Consider the following 27,397-nt stretch of genomic DNA (forward strand, 5'->3'; position numbering starts at 1 on the left):
TCGCATCGATAGGAAGTGTGAGGACGGCACTCCCCCCGTGCGGTCCCCTTCTCCCGAAGGACCCCGTCCGGTCGCGAGGTGACCGCAGACGACCCCCAGTGAGCAACGGCCTGCGAAGTCGCCCGATCGAAGACGGGACCACGGCAAGTCTGAGAAGACTTCAGAGCCAGGAGGAGCCTGAGGAGAGGTGACAGGTGACCGCGACATGTCCATGCTGGGTCATTAATTGGGACGAATGTGCCACCCCGGTGTTAGCCGTCGGCAGTGGGGAGGCGGGTGCGGGGTCCTCGGGGTGCAGGGCGGGGCGTCTGCGACGCTCCTGTAAATCCCAAACTGTTTTACATTGAAAGTGAACCCTGGAAGCTCACGCGCGTCGAGGACCCGGCCGGCCCTGCCGGGCACCCAGGAGGTCGCACGCCAGGCCCCGCCAGCCCCCGTCTCTCTGGACGCGTGGACAAGCGTGGCCCTCAGAGGGGGGGCCTTCGTTTTAATGCACGACGTCCCTCCTTCGTTATGAGGGGTCGGAGGGGGTGCATCACGGGGGAGCGCGAAGGGTCCGGGCTCTGCTGGGCCTGGGGCTGTCCTCGCTGCAGGGCCCTGGGGTTCGCGATGCCGGACACAGCTGCTCCAGCCAGTAGCCAGAGACCACACGCCTCGACCGATACGGAGGCTTCTCCGAGCTTGCCCGTGGCTCACCCGCTGGCCCCTGCTCCCTCCCTCCCCCGCCCGCACCTGGACCACCTCACGGGGGGCGGAGAGGACCCGCCGGCTGAACCGAAGCTGCCTTCCACCAGAGAGCATGTCACGACCCACAGAGTCACGCTCCTGATCTCCAGAGCAGCCCGGGATGGGCGCAGGGCGAGGCCAGCCCCCCGTGTCGCAGGGAGAACCGTCCCAGCCGCCCCCCGCCGAGTCCGGGCTCAGCGTGGCAGCGGCCAGCACGACACCCGGCATCACTCACGCTGCTCCCACGGTCTGCCCCGCGGGGCCGTGCTGGTCCACGTCACGGGGCAGGACGCCGAGGACCGGCGGGCCGCTCGCTTGCCCAGAGTCACGGCCGAGGTTTACACTGCACCTTGGAACCTGCGCTTTCAGTCATCCATGCAGATGGCCGTGACAGCTTCCCAGAGAGGCGTAGTGACCGACCCACGGCCAGCAGCTCACGGGTGTTGAGTCGGCATTGGCCCCGCCCTCAGGGGACACCCTCTCTGCAGCCACGAAGGACGGGGCCCACAGCCCGGCAGGGCTGGGAGCTGCCTTAAGGCCCGACCACAGGGGAAACCCGAGTGGGCACCCTGTCCGCCCACTGCCACCTCCACTCTGAGCCCGGCCCTGGCCCAGAGCAGCCCCAGAGAGGGCCGTGCGGTGTGCACGACAGCCCCACCTGGCTGGACGGTGCGTCTGCATGTGGCCGTAGCTCTGAGCCCCATGTGTCCACAGCACGAGACCCTCTCGACCTGCCCCGGCATCGTGTCCAGTCTCTGAGCCTGCCTTCCCCCCACCTGGCCCTGCCCTTGTGCAGTGGTCCAACCGGACAGGACTTCGCCCAGCACCTCCCGCACACCCTCTCTGCGCTTCGGCAGTCTTCCTCACCTGTGGACAGGCTTTCCAGCCCCCGACGCCCGCTCTCCACCCCTCCCCAGCTCAGGGTGGGGTGTCCCTCCTGCTCACCCAAGTCTGGGGTCCACGTCCCTGGGCAAGGGCTGAATCGTCATCTCCTTGGTATCTCCAGGATCTGGCCCAGAGGCCGGCGTCCAGCAGACACAGACATTCCACAGGTGTCTATCAGGCGACGGGAGGGAGGGAGGGAGGGAGGGAGGGATGGATGGATGGATGGATGGATGGATGGAGGGGTGGAAGGAAGGTGGACCGTGGATGGGTGGCGGGTGGTGGGTGACCACACAGAGGCATTTGTTGGGTTCGGGAGGGTGGGAGAGGGTGGCAGCTTTTTGCTCTCTCTCAGGCGCGGCCTCCCCTGGACAAACGCGATGACCTCTGGGCGCATCGTCTGCCAAACCCAGGGCACCAGTGTTCACCCGAATTTAACTGCCCGACCTCGGGGAAGTGAGGATTATTGGAAAGGCTTATTTACCCCAAACGATGCTGTCGCCACCGGCAACTGGGATCGTGGGTGTTTCAACACTGAAATCCCCTGGCCAGTGTGGAAAGCACCAGAATCCTGGGGAATTTTCGAGAGAGGATTTTATTTCGCCAATGAGAAAGGCTCACCATCAAATAGAAGTGCTCAGAGGAGGACGTGCGAAGCAGCCGAACTGAGCGCTCCCTTGGACACCGTGGGTCGGCCACCGCCATGACCACCTGCCTTGGCGACGGTCCCGGTGTCCAGGAGAGGTGCCGTCCCCCGCCCTCAGGGCCCAGCTTTGCCGTCTAGCACTTCCCGTAGAAGCAGCCCTTACCCAGAGGCTCCAGCGTCCACTGTCACCTGCCTGTCACAGGCGCAGCTGCCTGAGGAGCCATTTCTACTGTGAGCAAAACGACAGGACCCTCGATAGCGCGACAGCTCGGCAGGCCCCTGGCCCGACCGCTCAGGGTGAGTGAGGGGCAGGAGCAGGGCGGAAGGGTCTGGGACTTCCTGTGGCCCTTCTCCATACGCGCGCGGGCGGACCACGCGCCCAGGAGGGGTGAGGTGAGCCCCCGGGGGCGGGAAGAGGCCCCAGAGAGTTTTCCCTATTTTCTCATACACATATATATATATTTTTTTGGAAAAAAAAATAATAATAGCTTTATTGAGACATAATCCACATACCACACAATTCGCCCATTTAAAGGGTGCAGCTCGGTGGTTTTCAGCATATTCACAGAGTCGTGCAACCATCCCAACCATCCAATTTTAGAACATTTTTATCATCCCCCAAAGAAGCCTCATGCCCGTGAGCCGCCGCCCCGCATCCGCCTCCGCCGGCCCCTGGCCCCCGGCCACCACCGACCCCACTTCTGTCTCTGCGGCTGAGCCTGGTCCGAAAACGTCATGGACACGGAACCGCACAGCGCGTGGCCTCGTGCGGCCGGCCGCCTTCCCTCGGCGTCACCCCTCATCCGGGCCGTAGCGTGCGTCAGCATCTCACCCCTTGGGGCCTGCGCGATATTCCGTCGCGTGGGCGGAAAGCAGCCCGTTTGCCCGTCCGTCGGCGGGGGGGGGGGGGGGGGGGTGTTCGGCGGTTCGCGCTTGCTGGTTATCGCGCCACTACGCACGAGTCCGCGTGTGCACGCGGGCCGGGACACGCGCCGGGCGCCGGGGTGCGGGTCCCTACGGCGACTCCACGCCGCGCGTCCCGAGGAGCCGCCGAGCTGTCTCCGGAACCGGCCGCGCGGCTTCCCACGCGCACCGGCAGCGGGCGAGGGTCCCGACTTCCCCGGTCCCCCGCCAGCCCTCGGCGCGATCTGTCCCTTCTATTTTCGCCGTCCCAGTGGCGATGAAGTGGTGTCGGGTTGCGGCTCTGGGTTCCTTTTCCCTGGTAATTTTCCCCGAACGTTTCCCACGGGCTCGTCGCCCATCCGTGTGTCTCTTCTGCAGGGAGCAGCGAGCTTGGCGTCAGCGAGGAGCCCGGAGAAATCAGAGACTCGCGTGGGGAGAAGCTGCTTGCTCCGAGCGGGAGGGGACGTCCTTGGAGGCCTGCGTCGAGGAGGGACGGCCTGTTTGCTGCGCGGTGACCAGACGGAGGGGCCAGAGAGGACGGCGGACGGTGACGGTGGTGGACATGGGGCTGGACGCCTGGGCGGTGGGGACAAGTGTGTCTGAGGGCGCGGCCCGCGGGACGTGCTGGCAGACGGGGTGTGTGCGTGAAGGAGGAGGAGCAAAGGAAGAGCCCGAGGTTCGGTGCAAACGGCAGCGACAGGCCCCGCCCGCTGTGGGGGGCACTTTGGGGGAAGACCGAAGAAGACCGGGAGTCCGGCGGAAGCACCCGTGAGACACCCAGTGGGAGACGGAGACGCAGGTCCACAGATGGGTGCCACACATGTGTTTCACGGGAGAGGACGGAACCACGTCGAAGGCCCTGCCGTTCAGAATAAAATCACGGGGCCGGCAAAGAACTAGCTCTGTGCGGTCAGAGGCACGCCAATTAGCGTTTGTTAACCACAGCGAAATCAGGAGAACGTGAGACCGGGGAGCAGCGGCCACCACACACGTCGGCTCCGAGCACGCAGCAGATCCCGCGTCGCGAGGCATCCAGCTCACTCGGCTCCGCCCCCGATGCCTGGACGCGCAGAGTTTTGGCTGAAAGCAGTGCGGAGAGTCGCAGGACCAGGCATCGGGACGGCTCGCCGCTCAGCTCTGCTGGGAACAGCTGGGCCATCTTGGTTTTGGGTGTCCCCAAAAAGATATGCTCACACCCTGACGCTCGGAACCTGTGAATGTGACCTCATCTGGAAACGGGGACTTTGCAGCTGTGAAACTGCAAGTTCAGGGGCATCGAGGCTGGATCAGGGTGGGCTCCCCAGGGGCCGACGACAGGAAGAGGGAATGCCGGCCATGAAGGAGACGCACCGAGGCGGCGGCCACGTGACCTCGATGGCGGGACCAGGGCTGCTTTGCGAGCAGCGAGGCACCCCTGGAAGGTTGGACTGTGCATCTTTCAGGGGAGCGGGTTCGGGATGAACTCGGGTAACGCTTCAGGTGAATGAAGCAGGTGTTCAGGTCCCCAGAGGCTCTCCGTCTCTGAGGTCTCTCCCGGGCCAACGGGGCGGAGCGGAGAGAGGAGATCCAGGGCTTGGACCCAGCACACGCCCTCCAGCCTGGTTTAGCTGCACTGCACTGGCCGGCCACTCAACACCCAGGCTGGCCACGGCCACGGCCACAGCCGCAGTCACGGCCACAGCCCTTAGAGAGCCCACGGGTTGGCACCAGTCACAGCCCTGGCAGACCCACTCGATCTCCCGGAAGGGACACAGGAGCCTCGTGCTCTCTGAGGCCAGCCCGCAAGGCCTCCCGGAGGTCACAGAACTCGCTGGCTCAGCTGGGTTCATCTCGGGGCGGGGTACATCACTGTGCACTCACCTCCATGACTGGACGGCCATCATTCGGAACCTCACGCGGGCTGTCTGGGGACCAGGGCTCTGCTCACAAAGCCATGGCCAGGCCAGGTGGCCGCACTCAACCAGCCCAAGGGTCTGGCCAGCCTCGGGGATGGTTTGTGGAAGTGTGGGTAGACCCGAGGTGACCCCCTCTCACACAGCGGGGGGCCAGCCAGCCCAAAGATGAGGCAAAGGAATTCGTATAGAGACAGGAGCCAGAGAAGCAGGTTCTGCTTGAATAGCCCTGGAGATGGAAGACTTACTACCGCCGCAGGCTGCCATCCATCCATTCGGGGACATCAGGTTATGGGAAAGCTTTTCCCATCTCTGGCCAAAATCTCGCTCCCTGGAGCTCCCTCCGGCCCTGGTCACCTCCCCTTCTGCACGAAGCATGAGAGAGGCCCACCAGCCCCAGGCCCGCCCCTGGCTTTCCCCCAGCCCAAATAGCCGGGTTTCTACACGGTGCCTCAGGCTGTCCCCCTCAGGCCCAGGGCAGCCTGCCCGGCCCCCGGGAGCCCAAGCCCAGACGTGCTTTCCGGACTGGACACGTACCCAGTGGGCTTTCCATGCACATACCAGATGACGGACAGACGGAACCTCTTGGAAGTCACAGAGAAGTGGCTTCCAGAAGTCACCAGAGCCTCTGGAAACCTCTGGAAGGTGGGCGTGCCTCCCTCGACCTCTGTCCCGTTCATCCGCAAGCGCCTGTCCCCATGTCTCTGCAATGCTAGCTCCCGGCTCAGAGTCCGCCAAGACTCATAAAATAAACAAAAACAGGAAAACGAGACGAGTGTCAGGTACTCTCAGCACCGCCGTCACGGAGCACCCGGTCCAGTGGGTGCTGCGGCCACAGCCTCGAGACAGAGCCACCGCCCCGGTCACTTCGGGCGACTCCTCCCAGCACGCACACGCGCGAGGCTTGCCCGGGTGTCGCAGGCTGACCGCTGCTTGGCCCGCGCCCTCTGGGATCTGGGTGACCTGAAAACCAGTCACCGTGGCTCTCGGGTCTACAGACCCACCCGCACGAACCCTGTCAGACGGGCCGGCCGCTCAATTTGGGGAAACGAGAGAGACTCATCCGCTGCTGGGTGTCCCTGCCTGGGGACGTTTCCTCCGACGGACAGCCCCTGGGCAGCTGCAGGCCCACAGGCCTCTGGCCGGGGTCAGCGGGCTCGCTCCCGTCAGAGCCGAGGCCCGGGGCATGCGATGGCGGGACTCAGGAAAGGGACCTGGTCAGGCTCCGGCCGGCGGGAGCAGGAGGAGGGGTGTCGGGAGCTTGGCGCCGTGACAGTCGTGCGGACCCCGAGGGCAGTGGGCAGCTCGGCCCTGTGTCCACTGGCAACGAGCACGCCACCTTTGCTGCAGACGGCGTCGAGGCCATCTTTCGGGAAGGCACACCCAACCGCGACGCCAACCTGCTTGCTTAAAACTCTTCAGAAAGCCTGATTAAACGTGACCCTGCGTCAAAGAAACCGGCTTCCCACCTCTCGGTGCTCGCCTTCCGGACCGAGGGTTCTTCGGTTTGGGCCTGCAGCCCGCGAACGTCCCCTGCAGCTCCGCGCGGCGCGCCGTTCTGTGCGTTTCTTTTCGACGGGCGGAGTTTAACCCCCAAGCTCTCTGTCTGGCTCTTTTCCGCGTCCTCCGGCATCGCCCAGCGGTCGTAATATCTACACGAGTCTGTATTTAAAATCCTCGTCCGTTTGCTCTGTTAGCTTTATTTCCACAGGTGGTAGTTTTTCTGTTTGCCAGGCCAGGTGTTCCCGTTACACAAATGCCTGCTGAGCCGTGATTATAGCCAAATCTGCCTGTCCCCGCCCACTCTGGCCCCCATGACAGCGTGGGAGGGGGGCGGGGAGGTGGGCATGTTCCCCCCCCTCCTGGGCCCTGCCTCCCCGGACCCCGCACTCACCCTCGCCGATATTGATAAGCCAACATCCCTCCTGCTTGCACCCGACCAGAGCGAGCTGACAGGGATGGGGAGGACCATCGCCCACCTCTAGGCCCCGTTCCGCCCCCTCCCCTGCCCTCACAGCAGCCTTCTACCGATACTTGGGCGGCTGTTTCTATGGAAACCCTCCTGTCTCCTTCCCACCTTTCCCGAAGGGCATCTTTCTTCTCACACCATGAGAAGGAATGCAACTGCGCATACGCCGTCCGCCGTCTTGATTGGAGCTTTCCAGAGGAATCCGTGAGAACCCACGAAGTGCCAGGACACCCCCCAACGGAACGTCACGTCAGGCTATGTGCGTGGCGGCCGGGGAGGGGTTCTCCCCACCTCTTCCAGGTCCTTTCAGTGGGAAGGTCAGAGACGCACAATTGGCTCGCCTATTCGTTGCCTGATTCTAGAATATTCCTATTCCAACCCCACCCTCTGTGACCCACTGACTCTCGGGAGTCAGAGACGAACCTGGCCTGCCGACCAGGAGTCCGGGAGGACCTCTCTGCGACCTGCCCGCTGAGGACGGAGGGCAAGTGGCTTCACTGTGCCTCAGCTCCTGGACCTGCAAAAGGGCGTCACGGCCACCTGGCCGGGCTGTGCTGAGGGCCTCTGAGGAGACACAGGCAGAGGAGGTCAGCGCACAGCGGGAGGTCGGTAAACGTGCGTCTGCTCCTCCGACTTCCTCCACGCCACGGTCGGGGGCAGGCGCTGCCACCTCAGAGCCAGTCAGGAGCCCAGGTCCCAGGGAGTCCCAGACGGAGGCCAGACAGACAGCCTCGGCCTGGACCTGGGCCGCAGACATCGGCTGCGCCTGGATCCCACTCTCCGGCCAAGACCGACGGCGGGACAGCTCCCATGGCAGGTTTGGGTCTCAGCAAAAGGGGGCAGTGCGGAGGCGGATCCTCAGCCTGCCCCTATACGGCAGCTGTGTGGTCTGTGTGGGACAGACCCCGCTCCAAGATCCCGGAGTGGGCTCCGATTGGTCTAAGCCAGCCACAATAACCTTAACACGCTTACCAGAGTGACTTCTTAGGGGGTGAGAAATAACTCGGCCGATCGGTGTGTGGCATCGTCCTGGCCCAGCCCAGCAGTGACCGGCCCAGGTCGGCCCAACCGGAGCCAGGCTCAGGTCTTCCAAGGAGGGCGGCAGAGGCAAAGCCTGGAACTCCTGCAGCTACTTTGTTGCCAGGAGGCAGCCCATCTGCTGACGGCCCCAACCGCAGAGGCGGGCGGAGCAGAGTGCCGCAGGGTGAAGCCAGAGCCTCGGTGCAGCTGCACCCACGGCCCTTCCTGCAAGGTAAGAGCCTGCATGACGGGGACCCCCGAGACGGATGTGCTGTCAGTCCGAGACCTGTCCGTTTGGGTCTGCAGTCCATCGACGGCTCGTGGGTGGTTCCCCACAAACCGTCAGCTGAACAAGAAACCACGGCTCAGAGAGGGGCACGGACGGCCCGGCTTGTTAGCGCCCCATCCGGGGTTCGGACCCCGGCCTCCCGCACCCCAGGCCCCTGTGGCGGGCCCGGGCAGGAGCTCGGCCAGCGGCCCAGCCAGCGCAACCAGCTACTAAATTGATACTTTGCAAAACGCCCATGTTTCCAATTGCAGAGTGTCGCTGTGACTTTGAAGCCGCGGGCAGCCTGCCCCTGATGTGGGGAAAGACGGAGGTGGCTGGCCTGGTGTGGAGAAGGATCTGGAAACGCTCCCCAGAAGCCCCAGGGCACCCGCTCCCTGGAAGGCGATCAGAAAGCAGAGTCCCTCCGCAGGCCGCGGGCGGCTGGCTCCCCACTTGAAAAGGGCCCGTATGGATTTCACTGTGTTTTCCTTCTCAGGGCCTCCCTAATGAGGCGACGTTGGAGCTGAAAATAAATAGATGTGTGGCCAGGTCGGCAGATAAACAGATAAGTAAGCACGGATTTCTTCCAGGAACACTGGCCCTCAGTCCCTCCCAGGGGCTGGAGGCGACGTGAGTGTCCAGCGACGGCGGCCAGCCCCGCGGAGGCACTGGGAAGGGCGGGGGTGCCACCCGCACACCTGCCGGGTGCGGGCCCTGCGCTCTGTGCATTCTCGTTGAGTCTTCACGATGACCCGGGGACCAGGCAGGCGCCGGAAGGGTCACATAGGGAGGCCGGGGAGGGCGGCGGGGAGACGGGACCCGTGGACAGTGAGGCCAGCTGGCCGGCCAGCAGAGACGCTCGCAAGTCCATGGCCACGACTTTCAAGTGCGACGGCGAGCCTCGCGCGGCCTCGCAGGGGCCCTGTGCGGGTGAAAGGGGCAGGAAGGGGCGCGGCATCGCGGGCACCAGGGAGCTAGAGCGGACGGACCGGCTGGTGCCCAAACTGCCGGGGGACGGGGGACGGGGCCGAGGCGGGAAGGCTCGCAGGGAGGCGGTGACCAGTCTGGGGCCCAGGCCCACCCGTGGGGGTCTAAAGTAACCGGAAGGAAGCCATGGGGAATCCAGGGCTGAAAGTCCTCAGGAATGAGGGACAGCCCAGGCTCTGTAGATGACCCCGGCACCAAAAGCAGTCCGGTGGCCCGAGGTCAGAGCTGGCAGAGAAGGTTCTGGAAGAGGGATGAGGTGTGAGGAGGATGCCGACACCCTGGGGTGGGCCGTGGGAGAGGACATAGGCCGCTTCGGGCCCGCCCAGAAGGGGGCGGGACCATCGGCGGACGCCCGCCCCCTCCCACACACCTCCTGGGTCCCTCTCTCTCTGCACCTCGGCCCAGGCGGGGTTTCTCGGGCTCGGAGTGTGAACAGGGCTGGCGGGAGGCCCCCCCATTGGGCATCCCTTCTCCACCAGCAAAGTCAGGGTCAGCGATGAAGACTCCGGCCCCAGCCTGCACAGCCTTCGGCAACGGAGCCAAAGGGGCGTGTGCTCTGCGCCCCCCTCCCCGGGGGTCACCGGGGAAAGAGGGCTCAGGCTGCGGCTCTTCTCTCCTGCCCCACGGCACCCCTCCCTCGCTTGGCCTTCCTGGGACCACTTCCGAGACAAACTACCTGCCCCCCCACATCCTTATCTCAGGCTCGGCTTTCAGGGGGACCCAAACCAAGCCGAGGGGGTCTGGCCGATGCCTGATGTACGTCCCTGAGGCCACCGGGGAAGGTGTGGGCAAAGCTGGGGTTGGAGCCCATCGGAAGAGCCAGTGAGCATCCGGGCAGGTGGGAGGGGGTGTGGGGCTGGTCCTGAACGCCAGGGCAGAGCCGCGGCGGGGGTGGGGGGAGGGTGTCCGAAGGAGCTGTGGGCTCCCCAGAAGCTCTGCAACGCCCGCCTGCTCCTGTCGGGGTGGCCGGGCCCTCGGCGAGCACCCAGCTCCCACGTTCGACTTGTGAAGGAGGCAGAGGATAAAGGGGAAGTCCTTTCCCGCCCCCATTTAAAAATGTCACCATCCATTTTTTAGGTTCTAAAAAGCACTTTCTTAGAAAACTGAACGCGCTCCTGCCCTGTGGTGTGGCAGTCGAGCCCCTCGGCGTTCACCCAAAGCTGGTGAGACCTGCGTCCACACAACACACCCGCTCACGGACGTTCAGAGCCGCGGTCCCCATGATCGCCCCAACTCGGAGGCCACCGGGACGCCCGTCCGCAGGGGGCGGACACGTCGACCCGGGGCCAGCCAGCCACGGAATGTTCTCCAGCACGGAAGAGGAACGTGGAGGGGGCGCAGGTGCGTGTCCCCGAGCGGGGGAAGCCGGTCCGAGTGGCCGCCTGGTGCGCGACGCCGGCCACGTGACCCTCTGGAGAAGGAAGAACCCTGGCGACAGGGAGAGATCAGGGGTTCCCGGGGTCGGGGTCGGGGGGAGGCAGGGATGAGCCGGGGAGCACAGGGGACCTTCGGGGCAGCGAAAGTCCTCTGCGTGAGAGGGTTACGGTGGCCGCACGCCCTCAGGCGCTGGTCCGAGCCCCTAGGACGGTCGGCGCCAAGGCGGGCCCCTGCTGGAAACTGCGGGGTTTTGTTACGCGGCGTCTCAGCTTGGTTTGCGAATTTTGACGGATGGACGGACGGACGGCACCAAAGCATAACATTAACAATAGAGGAAGCCGTGTCGGGGGTGCATGGGAATCCTCTGAACTTTCTGCTCAATTTTCCTGTAACCTAAAACCACCGTGAAGAAAATAAACTGTATTAATTTTTAGAAATCCACGAAAACCCGATCCTCTACGACCCACGCTGTTGGTGGCCGCTGCAGCGGGCGGGACCACGGCCCCCTCTGGCTGGTCAGGCCCCACCCCCACCCCCACCCCGCCCATTCCTCCTGCAGGAGCAGGAGCCAGGGGGCCAGGGAGAGCGGGGCCGGCTCGCTGCCCTCCCCACGCCCTCCGCTGTGGCTCAGAGATGGTCAGGGTGGAGGTGGCAGCTGCCGGCCACCGTCTGGGTCAGGGGCCGGAGGCCGAAGGTGGTGGAGGAGCCCGGTGGCCTGCGGAGGCCCCTGGGTGCAGCCACGGGAGGCCTGTCTCTGGGCCCACCCACCCCAGGCGCTTGGCTTGCACGTCCATCCTGGCTGGTGCACACATCAGATCAGGGAGCCCTGCCCCGCGCCCCCTCCCGGCATTGTGAACAAAGGCCCCCCCTTTTGACGGATCTTTTGGGGACTCAGTCACATTCCCACGGACCCGTTCCTGGCCCCCGTCCAAATGCAAGTTGTCGGTGACCTGACCCGAGGGACAGGCCACTCTGGTATCGGCCACCGGCCCCACATTCTGGAGGCTTATCGGAACACTCAGGTTACCCACGGGGGTGCTCGGTGGCCACTGCTCACCCCTCCAGGCCCCATCCGCCCCGCCCGGCCCCTTCCCTCCTCCAGTCACTGACCCAGGTCCGGCCTGCGCCCTCCTGGAGCCCTGAGGGTCTGTAAAGGTGCCCCAGGGACTCCCTGGGGAGGGGGCTCCCGCCCCCCAGCTCCCTTCCTGACTGTTGGTACTGGGAGACCTTGTAGAGTTTCTTTGAAAAACGACTCTGGTTCCAATGTGGATGAGCCTCGAGGACATTCTGCTAAGTAAAACATGCCGGTCACAAAGGGACAGATACCGTGTGATTCCACTCCGTGAAGTGCCCACCTCAGGGGACCCTAGGCTCGAGGTCCCTAGAGCATAGTTTTAGACAGAGAGTGGGAGGGTGGGGGCCCGGGCTGGGGGCTGCAGGACGGGGCAGGGGGTGGGGAGTGGGGGCCGCTGTAAAACGGAAGTCGTGTAGATTTAAGGTGTGGACCGTGGTGCTTTGATCTACAGGTTCAGAGCCAACCGCTGACCACGGTCAAGCAGGTCACCCAGTCTCCCCACGTCGTTACCTGAGTTGGGGGCGGGGTAGGAGCACCTGAAATCGTTCTCGGCCAACCTCCCATCTCCGTGCGGTGCCGTCAACGCCAGCCGTGGCTCCCGGCATCGGCTCTCCAGACCGAGCGGGACCCGCTGGCCGGAGCCGCCCGGTCCCCACCCCCACCGCCCGCTCCTGCGCGCACGCCTGGTTTCTTTTAGGTTCCGCGCGGGCCTGACGTCGTCGTGACGACCCGGGCCCGGAGCAGACGCTTTTCCAGGGCGGACGTTCGGCAGGCCGACGGGGACACCCGCGGAGGGCGCACCGCGCCTCTGGTCCCCAGGCGTGATGCAGTGTCACCTCGCACCCGTTGGAATGGCGGTCGTCAGAGAGACGAGAGAGGACGCGGGGAATCGGGCGCCCCCCCCCCCACTGCCTGGGGACTGCGAGCCGGTGCGGCCGCTCCGGAAAACGGCGTCGGGGGGCGGGGGGGGGGGGGCGCACCTCAAACCAAACGAAAACGCAGCTGCCGCCCGGGCCGGCCACCCCTCTCCTGGGTGTTCATCCGAAGGACGCGGAGTGGTACCTCACAGAGGTATCTGCGCCCCGAGTCCACGTCAGCATGGCTCACACCAGCCAGGCATGGAAACGACCTGAGTGTCCGCCCGGGGATGAAGGGAGAAAGAAACTGGGGTGGAAACCTACGAGGGGCACGTCCCAGCCTAGCGGGGAGGGAGAAGCCGCCATCCGCCGCCCGCGGATGAAGCCGGAGGTCACCGTGACGAGGGCAACGAGCGGACGTGGGGAGCGAGCATCTACCAGGGACGGAGTCTCTGCCTGGGAAGCAGAAAACGACCTGGAGACGGCCGGGGATCCCGCGCATCGGGGCTCCCGCCTGTGTGCTCGGCGGGCGGCCGGACCTCTGGGCGGGGACCGAGCGGTGCCACACCAGTGACCGAATGTTCACGTCACCCAGCAGCCCGGGATGGCAGCGCGGCCGGCCGACCCCCGGCAGCGGGCCCGGGACGGGAGCCTCAGAGCAGCGTGTCCAGGGAGGCGAGGCGGCCAGACGGGCCTCGGAGGAGGAGGGCAGCTCCATGCAGCTCGAGGCCCCGACCCCAGTGGCGTCCTCGCCCGGCCCCGCCCTCTGCCCGCCCTCAGATCCAGCCCGCAGGCCCCGAGGTGGGCAGTGCCGTGCGAACAAAGCGAGGTGGCCCCCGTGACGTGGTTTCTGAGACGGCATCTGCTGGGGTGCGCACACAGCCTCGTGGGACACAGGGACCAGGGGACTCATGGAGGGCAGGAGTGGGCGGGGGCGGTGGCTTCAGTCACTGCTCACGCTCAGACTCTGAATCCACACGAGGGCCTTAGCCATTCAGAAACTTAAACTGGCGGGTTTTCAAAATTGATGAAACGTGAACTGAATAAGGCAGCCGAAGGCCTCCTTCTGCAGGCCGGGGTGTGGCCGCGTCCTGCGTGAGGGCCACCGCCGAGGTCCAGGGACCAGGGGGCTGACCCCCAGGGCCTGAAGGCCCAAAGGCCCCTCAGGACGCCGCAGCTGAGCACAGGGACCCTCTGCCCGCTGCCAGGGGCCCCCACGTGTCTGCAGGCACAGTGCCCCTCAGCGCACCGGCCCCCCAGGTTGGAGACCCCTCCCCAAGGAAGCGACGCCCCGTCTCAGAGGGGAAGACGGTTCCGCCGAGCCCCGCCTGACCGAAGCTCCCAGACAGAGTTGCCAGGACCAGTGCCCAGCGCCACTCGGGCCCCACCAGCCGCTCCGTGCGGCGTGTGGACACTGCTCGGCTAACGGCCTGGATTTTTCCTGCCGGTGGTCGCTCCACGGTGGAGAGCGCTCAGGACAGCAGGGCAGAGGATGCGGGGACACCCTGAGAACCCTCTCGGCATCCCAGGGTCCCGGATTTCAAGCTGAGCTCAGTCCTTCTGGCGTCCGGAGTTCAATCGATGTTGGCACGACGCGACTTCCTGCGTGCGAGGGGCCCGCGGGGAGGGGCACGGGGAAAGCCTGTTAAGAGATTCCGAAGGCGGCTCGGACACCGGCGAGCGCTCATAAAGCGTGCTGATGAATTCAGTAGAGATGAATCACAAACATGAGGATTGCATTTCCCTTGGAATACACCCAGGTTTAATAATTAAACGAAAAATAACTCGGCAAATAGACCATGGAGTCTTGCTGAACCCGAAATGTTTGAAAAGATGTTTGACTAATGCCAGCGCTGGGCATGGCCCGTCCTTTTTGAAAGGGCAGTGGAAGCGGTAAAGGGCCTCAGGCCACGTGCCTGCGACCCACAGGGCCCTCCCGGCATTTCCTCCCGATTTCGCACATCCAGGAGGCAGGTCTACCTCAGTTCGTTGCCTCTGCTCGGTAGACTTCTGGGTTCTCCAGCTCCAGAACTTCACTGGGGGGGCCAGGTCCTGAGGGACTTTGAGGAAGTGTTTTGGAGGATGCCATTGCTTCCGAGACTAGCGGACCTTTGATTTTCATTAACGACAGCAACAACGAGAGCCCCCAAACCGAGAACGGCACTTTGCCAGGGCTCTCGGTGCGTGCCCGGGGCTCCGCGTGGTCAGAGGGGTCGCGAGAAGAACTCCAGGGCACAGGCCGAAATGTCGCAGTGGTTCCCAGGAGGGTCCCTGCCGGTGTCTGCATCGGGGCGGGGGAGGGGGGGAGGCTGCCCTGGCCCCGTTCCTGGGCGAAGGCGACGCTGCTCTCGCGGGGCGCTCCGTCCATGTCTCTGCTCAGAACCCCTCCCCCACCCCACCCCACCCCGCCCCCAGGAGCCTCCGCTCTTCCTGCAGCTGTGGGTGCCAGACATCGAGCAGCTTCCCACACTCCTCTGCCACCACGCCCCTGGGCTCAGGGTGTGACTTCGGCCACGGTGGGTAAGACGGGGCTTTGTGAGAACCCTGGTCACCAGCACTGCACACCCAGATCCCCCCCGGCATCCACTCCACACATATGTCATGACCTACCACGTGCCGGGTACCCTGGGCGGAGAGACACAGCCCCGGCTTGAGCAACTCAGTGGGGGGACAACCCAGCGGGTCGTCACAACCCACCACAGTAAATGGTATTCATTTGTTCATCCATCCGCCCACCCACCCACTCACCCATCCATCCATCCATCCATCCATCCAACTACCCATCCATCATCCACCCATCTATCATCCATCCATCTACCCACCGTCCATCCATCCATCCACCCACCCACCATCCATCCATCCATCATCCTTCCATCCACCCATCTATTCACCCATTTATCCAACAAATATTTATCGAGAAGTGTATTGGTTTCCCGTGGCTGCTGTAACAACATGCCATGCACTAGGTAATTTGCAACGACGGAGCTGTATTTTCTCCTGGTTACAGAGGCCAGCAGCCCCAAATCGAGGGGCTGGCGGGGCCCTACGCTATTTGAAGGCTCTGCGGAGAAGGGCCCTTCTTTGCCTCTCACTCCGGTCTCTGCCTTCCTAATCACATGGCCCCGAGGAGCTCCTCTCACAGCGAAGTCCGAGAAGCCCTGCTCTGAAAAGCAGAGCCCGAGGGAGGACCTCAGTACGGACCCCTTCCGAGGGAGGCGCAAGCCCCGGGTGGTGGGGGCCGGGGAGAAGGGGCGTGAAGAAAGGCCAGACGCCCAGGGAAAGGGGGTCACTATGCAGGGACACACCGGGTGTCTGAGCGGGAACCGCGGCTCCAAGGGGCCCCTCCCGCCTCTTGTTTCCTGAAGGTTGACCCCACCGTCGGGGGCGGGAGAGGGTGAGGAACACCTGTTCGGTGGGCGCAGTCCCCCTTTTAGGGCGATGAACGAGACAGATGTAATGGTTACGCAGTGTCGTGGTGTGGGGAAGGCCACGTGATTGTTTGCTTTAAAAGGGTTCCTTTTATGTGTTATGAATGTCTCAGTAAAAAGAGAGTTCACCCCATGGAATGTTATACTTCTGGGTGGCATCCTCGGGTCCCTCCCTCCAGAGACCCCCCCTCGGGACACCAGAACCCTTCCGCTGCGGGGCGCAGTTTGGGCACCACCAGGGAGAGAGAAAGGAGGTGGAGGAGAGAGTCCGAAAAGGCGCCGGCTGGAATCTCCTGTCTGAGGACCGCTATTCTCATTACCATCCTTCTTCTCTCGAGACAGTGCACCAGCTCCGCCGTGCCTCCGGCCAGGCCCAGGTCCCCGGGAGCATTCCCGTCGGCTCAGGGCACGCCACCCCGGGAAAGAGCGGGGTGCAGAGGAGACAGGCGCCCCCGCCACGGGGCCTGTGCGTCATCGACCCCCGACGCCAGGTAACGGCATCGCAGGACGGCGGCCCAGGGCTCGGCCACAGTGTCCCACGCCGAAGGGGCGGAAGAGGACCCTGGACATCGTGCGACGACGGACTGACGGCTTAGATCGACGGCACCGACGACCAGCCTCAGAAACAGACCCGCGTGACGTGTGACCGAGCGATTTTTAGCAAAGGTGCAAAAAAGCAGCCGGGGGAGAAAGGGGTCTTTTCGACAAAGGGTACTGGAGCACCATGCGCAAAAACGTGAGCTTCCGGCAAAATTCCGTACGCCATACAAAAATTAACCCAAAGTGGATCACAGACCTAAGCGTAACGCATGACGTTATAACACTTTCAGATAAAAAAAAAAAAAAAAAAAAAAAAAGTGAAATTCTTTGTGACTTAGAGTTAAGCAGAGCATTATTAGGCATGACTTTAAAAGCATATCCACCAAAAATGGATAAACTGGACGTCATTAAAAGTGAAAACGTTTGTTCTGAGAATTACTCTGGTAAAAGAATCGAAAGAAAAGCTACAGACTGAGAGAAAGTATTTGCGAATCGAGTATTCAACGAAGGGCTCACATCTGAATTACATAGAGCACGTTCACAACTCAGTAATAAGAAAACGGCCAGACTGAAATGTGCGCAGTCACTTTGCCAAAGAGGGGTTAGAGGCAGCCAGTAAGCGAGCTCGTAAAATTCATTCAACATCATTAACCATTAAGGAGACACATAGTAAAACTCTGATGAGATCCCACTACGTACCTATTAGAAGCGCTCATTGGTTTTTTTTTTTAAATCTACAATACTAAGTTCTGGCAGGGGCATGGAGCTATCGAAACGTTCACACGTTGCGGGTGGAGATGCAGAACGGTGCTCTGAGAACCAGTGTGGCAGTTTCTTTAAAAGCCAGACGTGCACTTGCCATAGGACCCAGCGACCCCACTCTTGGACACCTGACCGAGAGATGAAAACGTGCGTCCACCCAAAACTTAGGTGCGAATGGTTATGGTTATGGCAGCTCTGCTCAAGGTGGCCCAAGCCGGGGCCACGGAAATGTCCTTCGGGTCGACGGACGAACAAACTGTGGTGGACCCACGCACGATGGAATACTACTCAGCAGCGAAAAAAAAAAGGACATAGAACAATCCAAATGACTCAGCAATATCGCAATGAGCACGAGGAGCCCGTCTGAAAAGGTTCCTTACTCTACGGTTTCGTTTACAGGACAGTCTATGCATGACAAAGTTATAGCGGTGAGAACGGGCCCGGGGCAGGAGGCAGACGACTGTAAAGGGGTAACACCGGGGCGTTTGTGAGGGCAACGAAACTATCCTTTGCCCCGTCGTGGGACGGTCACGTGACACCACACGTGTGTTAAAGGTCACAGACGTGCACGGCCTCTCCAAGAAAAGCAAAATGCGCTGCGTGATAATTTTTAAAACAAAAACTAGAAACGGATGGACGCATTGAACAGCATGTTAGACACGGCTGTGAAAAGACTCGGTGGGGAAAGAACGCAGAACGCAGCCCACAGAGAGGACAGGAAAATGCGAAGAAGGGCTGCGTTAACGGCAGACGCAATACCAGAAGGGAAGCCAGAGTCCAAAACCTTCAGTAACCCATGGCGTCCAAGCTGCGACGCAAGATCGGTCTAGAAAATCCGTCAATGTGACTTACCACAATAACAGATTAACGGAAAATACCCAAACTATAGCTTTAAGAAATGCAGAGAATGGGCACTCAGTAATGTTCAATGTCTAATCATGGTTTAAAAAATCTTAGCAAAATAGGAACAGAAGGGAACTTCTTTCGTCTGCTAAAGAACATCCGTTAAGAATACCTACGATAATAATCACGCCGAATAGAATTCCTTTTTAAAATCGAATATCGAACATCTCTACGGGATATCAAACTCGAGGCCCTAACCTATGTAATAAGACGTGAAAAAGAAGGTAAAGGAAGAAAGGGAGAGAGAAAACGCTTATCGGTCGCAGATGAAAATATTGTCTACGTTAAAAAAAGAATGTGAAAAAATATTAATGAGAGAGTTAAATTAGACGAATGGATACAAAAACCAGCCTGCGACACTCAACTCCATGTCTATAAAGCAACAACAGTAAGAAAACCCAAGTTTTTAAAAGATGCCATTTGCAAAAGTGACAAAAACAAAGAAACAAAAACTATGCACGCATACACGCAAATGACCTAGAAATAAATCTAACAAAAATGTATCTCGATGCGGCACGTTTTTGGATAAGTCTCGATACCATAAAGGTGTCGGTACTCCCCCAAATTGAATACAGATTCGGTACACTTCTGACACAAGGAAAACCATGCTTTGACTCTTTCGCAGTGCACTTTGGTGAACTAGGATCATTTTTACCAGAAAAGGATTTTTCTATACTCGCTCTGGCACCTGGGACAAGGCCTAAGTTTCCTCACCTAAAAAGCAAAAGAATGGAGACAGGGGACCCCCGGGGTCCCTTCCTGTGCCGAACCGCTAAGATCTCTGCGGCTCGAAGGAGGGCGCAGGTGAGGAACTGCTCTGCAGCCCCCACCCCACCCCACCCCCAACGCCGCCAGAAGCGAAGGAAATTATAAACCAGGCGGGAGCCCGTCCGAGTCTCCGCCCCGAAACCGTGATTCCAGGAGGGAAAGGTGAAGCGAATCACGACACGTCCAAAACATTATGTAATCTCTGCAAACAGCTTTTAAAAGATTACATAAACACGGAAAATATTCGTGACATGTTAAGCGGGGAGAAACTGCACCGACTGTAATTACAGCTCTAAACGCAGAGACGAGACCCGGGATGCCAGGCGGCCCGAACGGCACGCTCCGCCGAGGACGTGTTCGCGTTGGCCTGCAGCTTACTCACTCTAATTGCTGGCCAACCTGGAAACGTCCGGAGATTTCACACAAACGTCCCGATTTCTAGTGTCTCTTAGAAATGTAGGGACTGGCCAACCCCGGAGCAAACTCCCAGGCGGCAAAGGGCGAGAGCCGCCCGGGGGCGACTCCTCAGAAGGGGCCTCCCGCCGACCTGCTGGCCACGTCCCCGCCCGTCCCGTGCCTCTCGTTCCCAGCGAGCGCGTGACGCCCCGGCCGGAACCCCGTGTAGGCGCCCACACCCTTCGTCTACGCTCCTCCCTCGCCGGCAATGCCTCTCCCGCTTTCACGCCCGGCGAACTCCCGACCAGCCCCGCAGCCTGAGCCCAAAGGGTCATTTCTTCGGGACCTCCATCTTCTCGAACCTCCGGATTGGACCGACTCCCGCACGGCCTCACGCCCTGGGGAGCCCTCTGTGATCTCGTCATCTGTGGGTCCCCCCGCCGCGGACCAAGCCGTTGCCCCAGGATCGGGGCTGCATTTCATGCCTCCCGGAAGCCCCCGCCTGTGTCGTCAGCACGGAGCCGAACGAGACTGAGGAAGCGGTGACCGTGGAAACGAACTGTGGGCGATGTCGCCGGGAGGCGGCGTCAGGACCGGCGCGTCCTTCTCGACGGCCTCCCCCGCGGCTGGCGGGGCATCCGCCCTCTGCGCCTGCGCCTGCGTCTGCGGTCCGCGCCCAGCGGGTGGTCTTCCGGCTCCTGCTGGTGGCCGGGCAGTCCTCCCTTGTCTGGACGAGTGGCCTCCGGGGGTGGACAGGAGTCGCTTCCGCGCGTTGGCGATGGCGAATAACCCCGCTGTGAACCTGCCGTGAACCCGCGTCTGTGCGAACCCCCGTTTCCCCTCCTTTGGGGCGCGCGCCGAGGGGCGGAATTGCTGGGTCCTGTGGCAGTTCCGGGTTTTGCTCTGTTTCGTTTTATTTTTTTTCTCTCCTTTGGCTCCAGTTTCCCCAAAACTCCAGACGTTTCTCCCCTGATTAGGTCGTCTTTGGGGCGCGCGCCCTGGGATCTCGCTATGTCATCTGGACGGCTTCGAGGCCCCCCCCCCCCTGCCCCGCCGCCGAAGCCCCGGGATGCGGGAGACGCCGCTCCCCGGGGAACCGCCGGGCCCTCCCCGGTGCGCAGCGGGGCTGTGGGCCTTGCTGTCAGTTCTGACCTCTCCTCGGTCCCCTTACCTTTCACTGTCACGTGGGGCCACATCGGGCCCCACACGGCTGCCATCGCTGTCCACGCACGGCTGTCACGGTGCCCGCTCCGTGATGTGCTGGGGATGTCCCCGGGGAAGGCGAGGCCACCGGCGTGTCCCTCGGCGTTGTCTGCCCACCGGCTCGGTCATCTGGGAAGTGACAAGGGCTCTGGACATCGAAACGCCTGACCGCATTCTCCCTCTGAAGACTGGGGCCTCCGCTGACGAATGAGCTCGGTCACGTGGCCGGCCGCGGCCGCGGGGACACCCCGCACTGCCACGCCGCTCGGTGGCTCTCGAGGAGCCGAAGTGGGGAGCCAGCAGAATGCCACCCTGAGGCCGGCCCTGGATGCACCCCCAATGGCGTGAGGATCTGTCACGGAAGCGGGGAAAGGGGACCGGGCAGTCAGAGCTCGCTCCGGCCGGAAGTCGAGGCGACTGGCCCCCACTACACTGGCTGTGTGTGTGGGGGGAGGGAATGGGGGGTGACCGAGAAGAAGGGGGCAGCAGCCGGGGCTTGAAAGCAGTTGGAGAAGACACACGAGTTAGAGAACGGAGAACACGTCGCCTCCGTCAGAAGCGCCTGTTGACGGAGCCTTTACTCTGTGGGGGGCAGCGGGCTGAGCCCGCGGCCCGTGGTGGCCCCCGGAGGAGCAGATGTTCCTACCGCTACGACCCAGACGAAGAACCCGCGGCTCGGGGAGGGCGAGCCCCTCGCCCAGGGCCCACGGAGCCCCCATGCTCGTCCGGCCGCCAGCCCCTGGTCAAACGGAACCGTCAGGACTCGTGGTCGTCACGCTTGGTCACCATCCTGGACGAACCCGATTCGGTCGTTCGGAGGACCCATAATGTGACTTTGCTTGGAGAAAGGGTCTTTGCAGATGCCATGGAGGGGAGGATCTGGAGTGAGCTCATCGCGGCTTGGCAGGTGGCCCCCGAAGCCCGTGGCGAGCACCCTGACAGGAAGGAGGAAAACGGGGGGAGGCCACGCAAAGCCGGGGGTGGAGATTAAGGCGAGGCGTCCACAAGCCGAGGGCGGCAGCAGCCCCCAGACGCGGAGCAGAGGCCTGGACGGACCGTGCCCTCGAACCCGGGCGGGGGGCGGGGGCCAGCCCTGCGACACCTCGCTTTCAGCCTTCCGGCCTCCGGGCTCTTAGCGAACACTTTCCCGGTGTCCGAAGCCACCAGCTCTGTGGTCATTTGTTACTACGGCCACTGGAGACGAACGTGCTGCCCTAAGACTCAAGCTCCGCGCCTCGCACCGCGCGGACACGTTCGGGGTCTGTGATGGGGACGCTCGACCAGGCGGCCTGGCCCTCGGCGCACACCCTTCAAAGCGTGGGCGGCGCCCCTCCGCCTCCGAGTTTCCACTCGTAGGGTTTTATCCGCGTGAACCGGCGTGCACAGATGGGCGTGTGAGATCGCCACCAACGACGTATTTGAAATAGGAAAAGAAAGTGGAAACTCAAGTATATTGTTCGAACACGTTGAGATGTATTCACTCAAGAAAAAACTATGAATCCTTTTAAATCCATCGGATAAATGGATATTTTTTGACGTGGAAAGACGTTCACGGTACATTAATAAGTGAACGTCTGATTCCAACTGCGTGACGTTCTGGAAACGGCAAAGCTGTGGCCGCGGCCGACCGGCGGTTGTCGGGGTTGGGGCCTGGGGACAGACGGTCAAACACAGAGCACGCAGGACTTTGGGGGACTCTGGGGGCCGTGAAACGGCTCTGTGGGCACGGGACGCTGCGGATTTGCCCGAACCCGCGGAACGTGCCACACAGAGCTCGGACACGCACGTCGACCTTGGGCCTTCGCTGACAGTGCCGAACGGCACCGCCCTGAGCCAGGCGCTGGGGAGCCGGAAGGAGGACGGGGGAACCGGCTGTCCCATCTCCTCAGTCCTTCTGTAAATTTGAAAATAGTATCAAAAACCAAGTCCGGGAACTCGAAAGAGCAGAAGGCAGCTCACAAAGCAGCACACACGGAACGGTCGTGTTTTCATAAGGAAACACTGGCCTCCCCGCCACGTGGACACGGTGCCCCCCTGGACGTGGATCCGGACGGCCGTGTCACTCGGCTTGAGTCAACTGCTGACCTTTCGGGATGAATGAAGACCGCTTGGGTATCGATTTTGTTTTGCTTGGTTTTGTGAAATGTTTAAAGCCTTATGACTTGACCCAACGCTTACATGCACATAATTTGACGAATCAGACACTTTGCCTGATGCACGTTTTTAAAGACGAGAAGGAACGTGGCCACACACGTGGGCCACTGGGGTGGGACTCGCCCTGCAGACGGGAGATGCCGGAGCCGGCACCATGGCCCGGGCAGAGGGGTCTGCAGCACGGCCTCCAGCCCGACCCCCGGGGCCAGGCGGCCCCAGGGTCTGAGCTGCCATCACAAGCATCGAGGACACCCGGCCACCCCCGTGTGTCTGCGGGTCATGCAGCCCCTGTCCCCCGCGCTTCCCTCGCGGCTCCCTCAGGCACCCGCAGCCCCCAGCCCCAGAAGCAGCCTCGTGTCCTCCTGGACCCGTCACGTCACCAACCTCTGCTCGGCCATCGTGGGCCCCGACCGGTCACATCACGAATATCCCCCAGAAAGAGAGGCCCACACTCAGCTGAGGACAGTGGACCCGAGTCCCTGATGGCAGAGGGGGCTGCGTATTGGCTAAGAGCGGGCAAAAGTCTCCGACAACAGAAAAAGATTGCAATCGTACGGCGCAGATCGATACACGTGTGTACATGTGTGTGCATGTGTGTGTGCGTGTGTGTATGCACGCATGTGTGTGCATGCGCACATGTGCATATGCACACGTGTGTGTGCATGTGCATGTGTGTGTACGTATGTATGTGCGCATGTGCGTGTGTGTGTGTGTGCGTGTGGAAAGACATCCCTGGGGCCTCTGGAGCTGTGTGGGTCACGGCCCCCACTTTTTCTCTATGTGGAGAGGATCAGACACAGAGGGACTCACTTGAAGACACTAAGAAATTATTTCTGCAGTTACCGAAACCTTAGTCTACGATTCCTCCTGATGCTTCGGGGCTGATTTTGCCCCCAGGGGACACCTGGCAATGTTGGGACACGGTTTTGGTTGTCACGCTCAGGGTCGGGGTGTGGTTGCCGCTGGCGTGAGGGGGTGCAGCGGGGGCGGAGCCCACCCCGGGAAACATCAGGCCCAAGGAGTGTGTTTTTGCTTCTGACCTCCCAGCGAGGCCCTCGGCCCCGCACGCCGGGTTTCCTGCAGGCATCTCCTGCCGGTCCCCCCGCACCCGCCCGTCCCCTCCTTCCACAAGGCAGACCGGGAGCTGGCTGCCGGCTGCCTTTCCAGGACCTTCCCCAGCCCCTTCCCCGACGGGTCCCCAGGGAGCCGGCACTCCAGCCCACCCTCCTGATTCTCTCGCCTCTAGGTGTGGCCGTGGGAGTCAGTCCTGACCGAGGCAGCGAGGTGGAGCCATCCGTGGGGATTTCCAGGAAAGCTGGAAAAAGGACAGCCTGCCGGGCATCCTCTGCCTTTGCCTGGGGCAGGGCCCGGATGGGAGGGACGGCCGCCATCCTGTGACCCCAGGAACACTTTGACACAGGAACTGCTTTGAAGACCACGCAGAAGCCAAAGGCTCCCCACCTCCGCCTCTGTCCCAGCCCCCCCTTCGACCTGCTGGGGTCAACGTCCCCAAGGATGGACCTCTCAGATGAGCAGTGTTCGAGACTGAACTTCCAGTCCCCCCGCCAGCCGGGCCCCATCCAGGGTCTCCTCCACGTCGGCGGTCGGCAGCGTCTCCCCTCGTCCCGTGGCCCCAGCCACGTGCCCTGGAGCCCGCGCTGACCTCTCTCTACCCCTCACGCCCCACGTGCAAATCCTCAGCAAATTCTGTCCTGGGGTCTGACACATACAGGGAGCTCAATTGATGTGTGCCGGACGAGCGAGTGAACGAATGAACGAATGAATGAATGAATGAAGGGGGGCCAGGCCATGCGAGGACAGCCACGGAGGCTGCAGAGATGCGGGGGGCCCGGGAGTGCTGGCAGAGCCCGGAAGCGGGGCGCCTGGCTCCCGGAATGGGAGGGAGCGATCTGGGCCGATTCGAGCCCCGTCCGCGGCCAGAGGCCCTCACAGCACCTAAGCGTCACGCCGTGCGGGGACCCGCGTCCGCAACACGATTTCCAGGCCATTCCGACGCCCGTCTGGCGCCGGCCGTGCTGGCCACGTCGTGCTCCCGACCTCACTCATCCTCCGGTCGGCGTAAGAACGTCCAAACCCGCGGAGACGTTCGACGAGATTTTACCTGAGGCGAACGGACGATGAGGACGGGAAGCAAGACCTCGAAACGCTCCAGAGAGCCACGGTTCTGAGTCTCTCTTCGGCCTTCTTGGGAATCAGGAGGGAAGAGAAGGCGGGTTACGGGGCGTGGGGGGGGGGGGGCGCGTGCAGGGAGCCAGGCAGGGACGGGATCCCTGGGTGGCTAACAGGGCGTGTGCCCCAGGGGCGGTTGCGCTTCCCGAGGTCTGGGAAAGAGGCGTTGCAAAGGCGTGTTAGCTCGGAGCCGCAGAGGCCAGCACTGGCCAGGCTCCAGGCGGAGATAAGCCTTTCGCTAAGAAGTTACGGGCCTGGGGCGTGACCACCCACCACGACCTGCCCTGTTGGGAACTTACGATCGGATCACATGGCCCTGTGTGGTTACTTCTGCCCAGGTTTATTACCATGTCTCCTTTCTCGTCCACGCTTTTGATCTCTCGTTATGCCCTCTCCCACTGGGACGCGTGGGCAGGGGCTGGAATTCGGGGCAAACGACGTGGCTTGCAAAGAGCTGGGGCTGAGACGGCGGTGGCCCAGCGGTTGGCTTTGTTTTGAAAGCTGTCTGCAAACCGCACCAAACCGTTTACGGCAGATCCCACATGAGAGGGTCCGCCTCCACCCGGCCCTCTCGGTTATCAGCCGGGAGCTGGCCACGCCCCGGGCCCAGCGCCAGCGGGACCTGTCCTGGGCCTTCTTCTGCGTCCCAATCACGTGTTTGGATTTTCAGAGCCTGGGTATACACCACTTGATGGAAAACCTGGCTGGATTTTTGACTTTTATAACTTGCAAATGGCTCCTTTTTCTTCTTAGAATAATGACCCAGGGACAGGCCCATGCTTCCTCTGTCTCAGGAAATGAATTTTGGTGGCCGGAGTTATGTGTATCTTGGTACGTTTCCTAGCAGTGGGAGCCTCTAGCTGCCGGTGTGTTTTATTTGTGTGTGTTTTTTCCTAGTGCTGTAAGTGCTTATTGGAACTGGACACAGAAGAGTTGAGTCAAGTTCCTCAAGTTAATTCTGGATATTTAATAGACAAGTTCAAGTTTTCTGCATGACCCAAGGCTGAATCACCCACACTTTGGCCTCTGCCTGGTTACAGAAATCTTAGATTCCACATAGCCACTAGATAATTTTTTACAACGAAGTCCATTTATCAAAAAAGACTCGTGGCTGACCGAGGATAACATACCCCGTGGAATGGTTCAGGATCCTTAATATATAAAGAGCTATTAAAAATCAATGAGAAAAAAAAGGAGGGAAAGCGTATTGGAAAATGAGCAGGCGATTCACAAAGAAATCCAATTACCTGTAAAAACATGAAAAGCGCGCAACCTCACTATCAGTTAAAGCGATGAAAATTGAAATAACATGAGGGTTCTTATTTTCGTTTTGCCTATCAGATCGGCAAAGACAAAAGCAGTTGGCAGAAACCGGCGGTGTTGATCATTAGCGGGGGCATGAGTTGGCCCAGGCTTCACGGGGGGGGCGGGGGGGTGGCGGTCACAGCGACTTATTGGCCAAATGGTAGACTGGACGGACAATCTTCAATAGCAATTCCACACCTAGAAATTAATCCAACCTAAAAAAAATAAGTGTACAAAGATACGTATAAAAGGATATTTGTTATGGCCTCCTTTTTTAAAAGCATGCCACTTAAAAAAATTCCCCCTTGAAAAAAAATATTTCCCTCCTGCCTCCCAAAACGGCAGTTTTCACAGGTCGACACGCCTAAACCTCCCACTCTAATGCTCTTTAAACCTCTGTCGAGCAGAGAACAAGAAAGACAACCTTCCAACTATTTTCATAACACAAGCATAACATTGGTACCGAAACCTGATGGGGATTCGGATAAATATCTCTGACAAATACCAAGGGGAAAATCCAACATGAAACAAACAAACAGAGGTCAGAAGCTCATTGAACAAATTCTACAATAAGACCAAGCCGGGTACAATACTAGGAAATATGCGAATATAATTAATCACATTAATTGACCTAGGGGGGAAGTCAAAGGATAGTTTCTATAGTTGGAAAGGCATTTGACAAAATTCCTGATAAAGCACCAAATACAATAAGAAACGCTGGAAACGTCCCTAACCTGACAAAATATATTCATCTCTGCCAGCCTCACGCCTAACAGAGAAATGCGAAAAACATCGCCACGAAAGTCAGCAACAAGCATTGCTGCCCTTGATGCTTATCATTCCAGAATTACTATCAAATACACCTAGAAGCGATAAATTAGCAGCACAAAAGTAGGAAAAAAAGAAAACGAAATCTTACTATTTGTGGATGATATGCTTATCCTCCTGGAAAACCCCGAACGATCCATCGAAAAGCTATTAGAAGCAATAAAACAAATCAGCAAGAGAGCAGACGCCCCTAAAACGTCAATAGCTTTCACACACGCATGCACACGCACACACACGTGTGCACACACTCACACACAGAAGCTATATTGGAAGGAAAAACACCTGAGTCTCAGTCAATTTTTTTAAAGATAAAATACT

The 27,397-nt window shown here is 60.8% G+C and overlaps 1 protein-coding gene and 1 long non-coding RNA gene across 3 annotated transcripts; both read left to right on the top strand.

The window, feature by feature from the left end:
- Positions 1 to 362: 362 nt before the first annotated feature.
- Positions 363 to 7,464, top strand: LOC107503394. Of its 2 annotated transcripts, XR_004950979.1 has the most exons (4): positions 363 to 1,778; positions 1,964 to 2,551; positions 2,856 to 3,069; positions 3,536 to 7,464. It is a non-coding gene; the product is annotated as an uncharacterized LOC107503394 (long non-coding RNA). The 2 variants fall into 2 exon arrangements; XR_004950980.1 differs by lacking the exon at positions 2,856 to 3,069.
- A 1,711-nt stretch (positions 7,465 to 9,175) lies between these two features.
- Positions 9,176 to 17,302, top strand: LOC118600327. The gene is given in 5 exon segments (XM_036221616.1): positions 9,176 to 9,389; positions 9,730 to 10,006; positions 10,008 to 10,141; positions 10,371 to 10,634; positions 16,373 to 17,302. Coding segments are annotated over 5 exon segments (1,143 nt in total). The 3' UTR covers positions 16,627 to 17,302.
- Positions 17,303 to 27,397: the final 10,095 nt, after the last annotated feature.

This window comes from Rousettus aegyptiacus, unplaced genomic scaffold, assembly GCF_014176215.1.
Source record: "Rousettus aegyptiacus isolate mRouAeg1 unplaced genomic scaffold, mRouAeg1.p scaffold_m13_p_5, whole genome shotgun sequence".
NCBI lineage: Eukaryota > Metazoa > Chordata > Mammalia > Chiroptera > Pteropodidae > Rousettus > Rousettus aegyptiacus.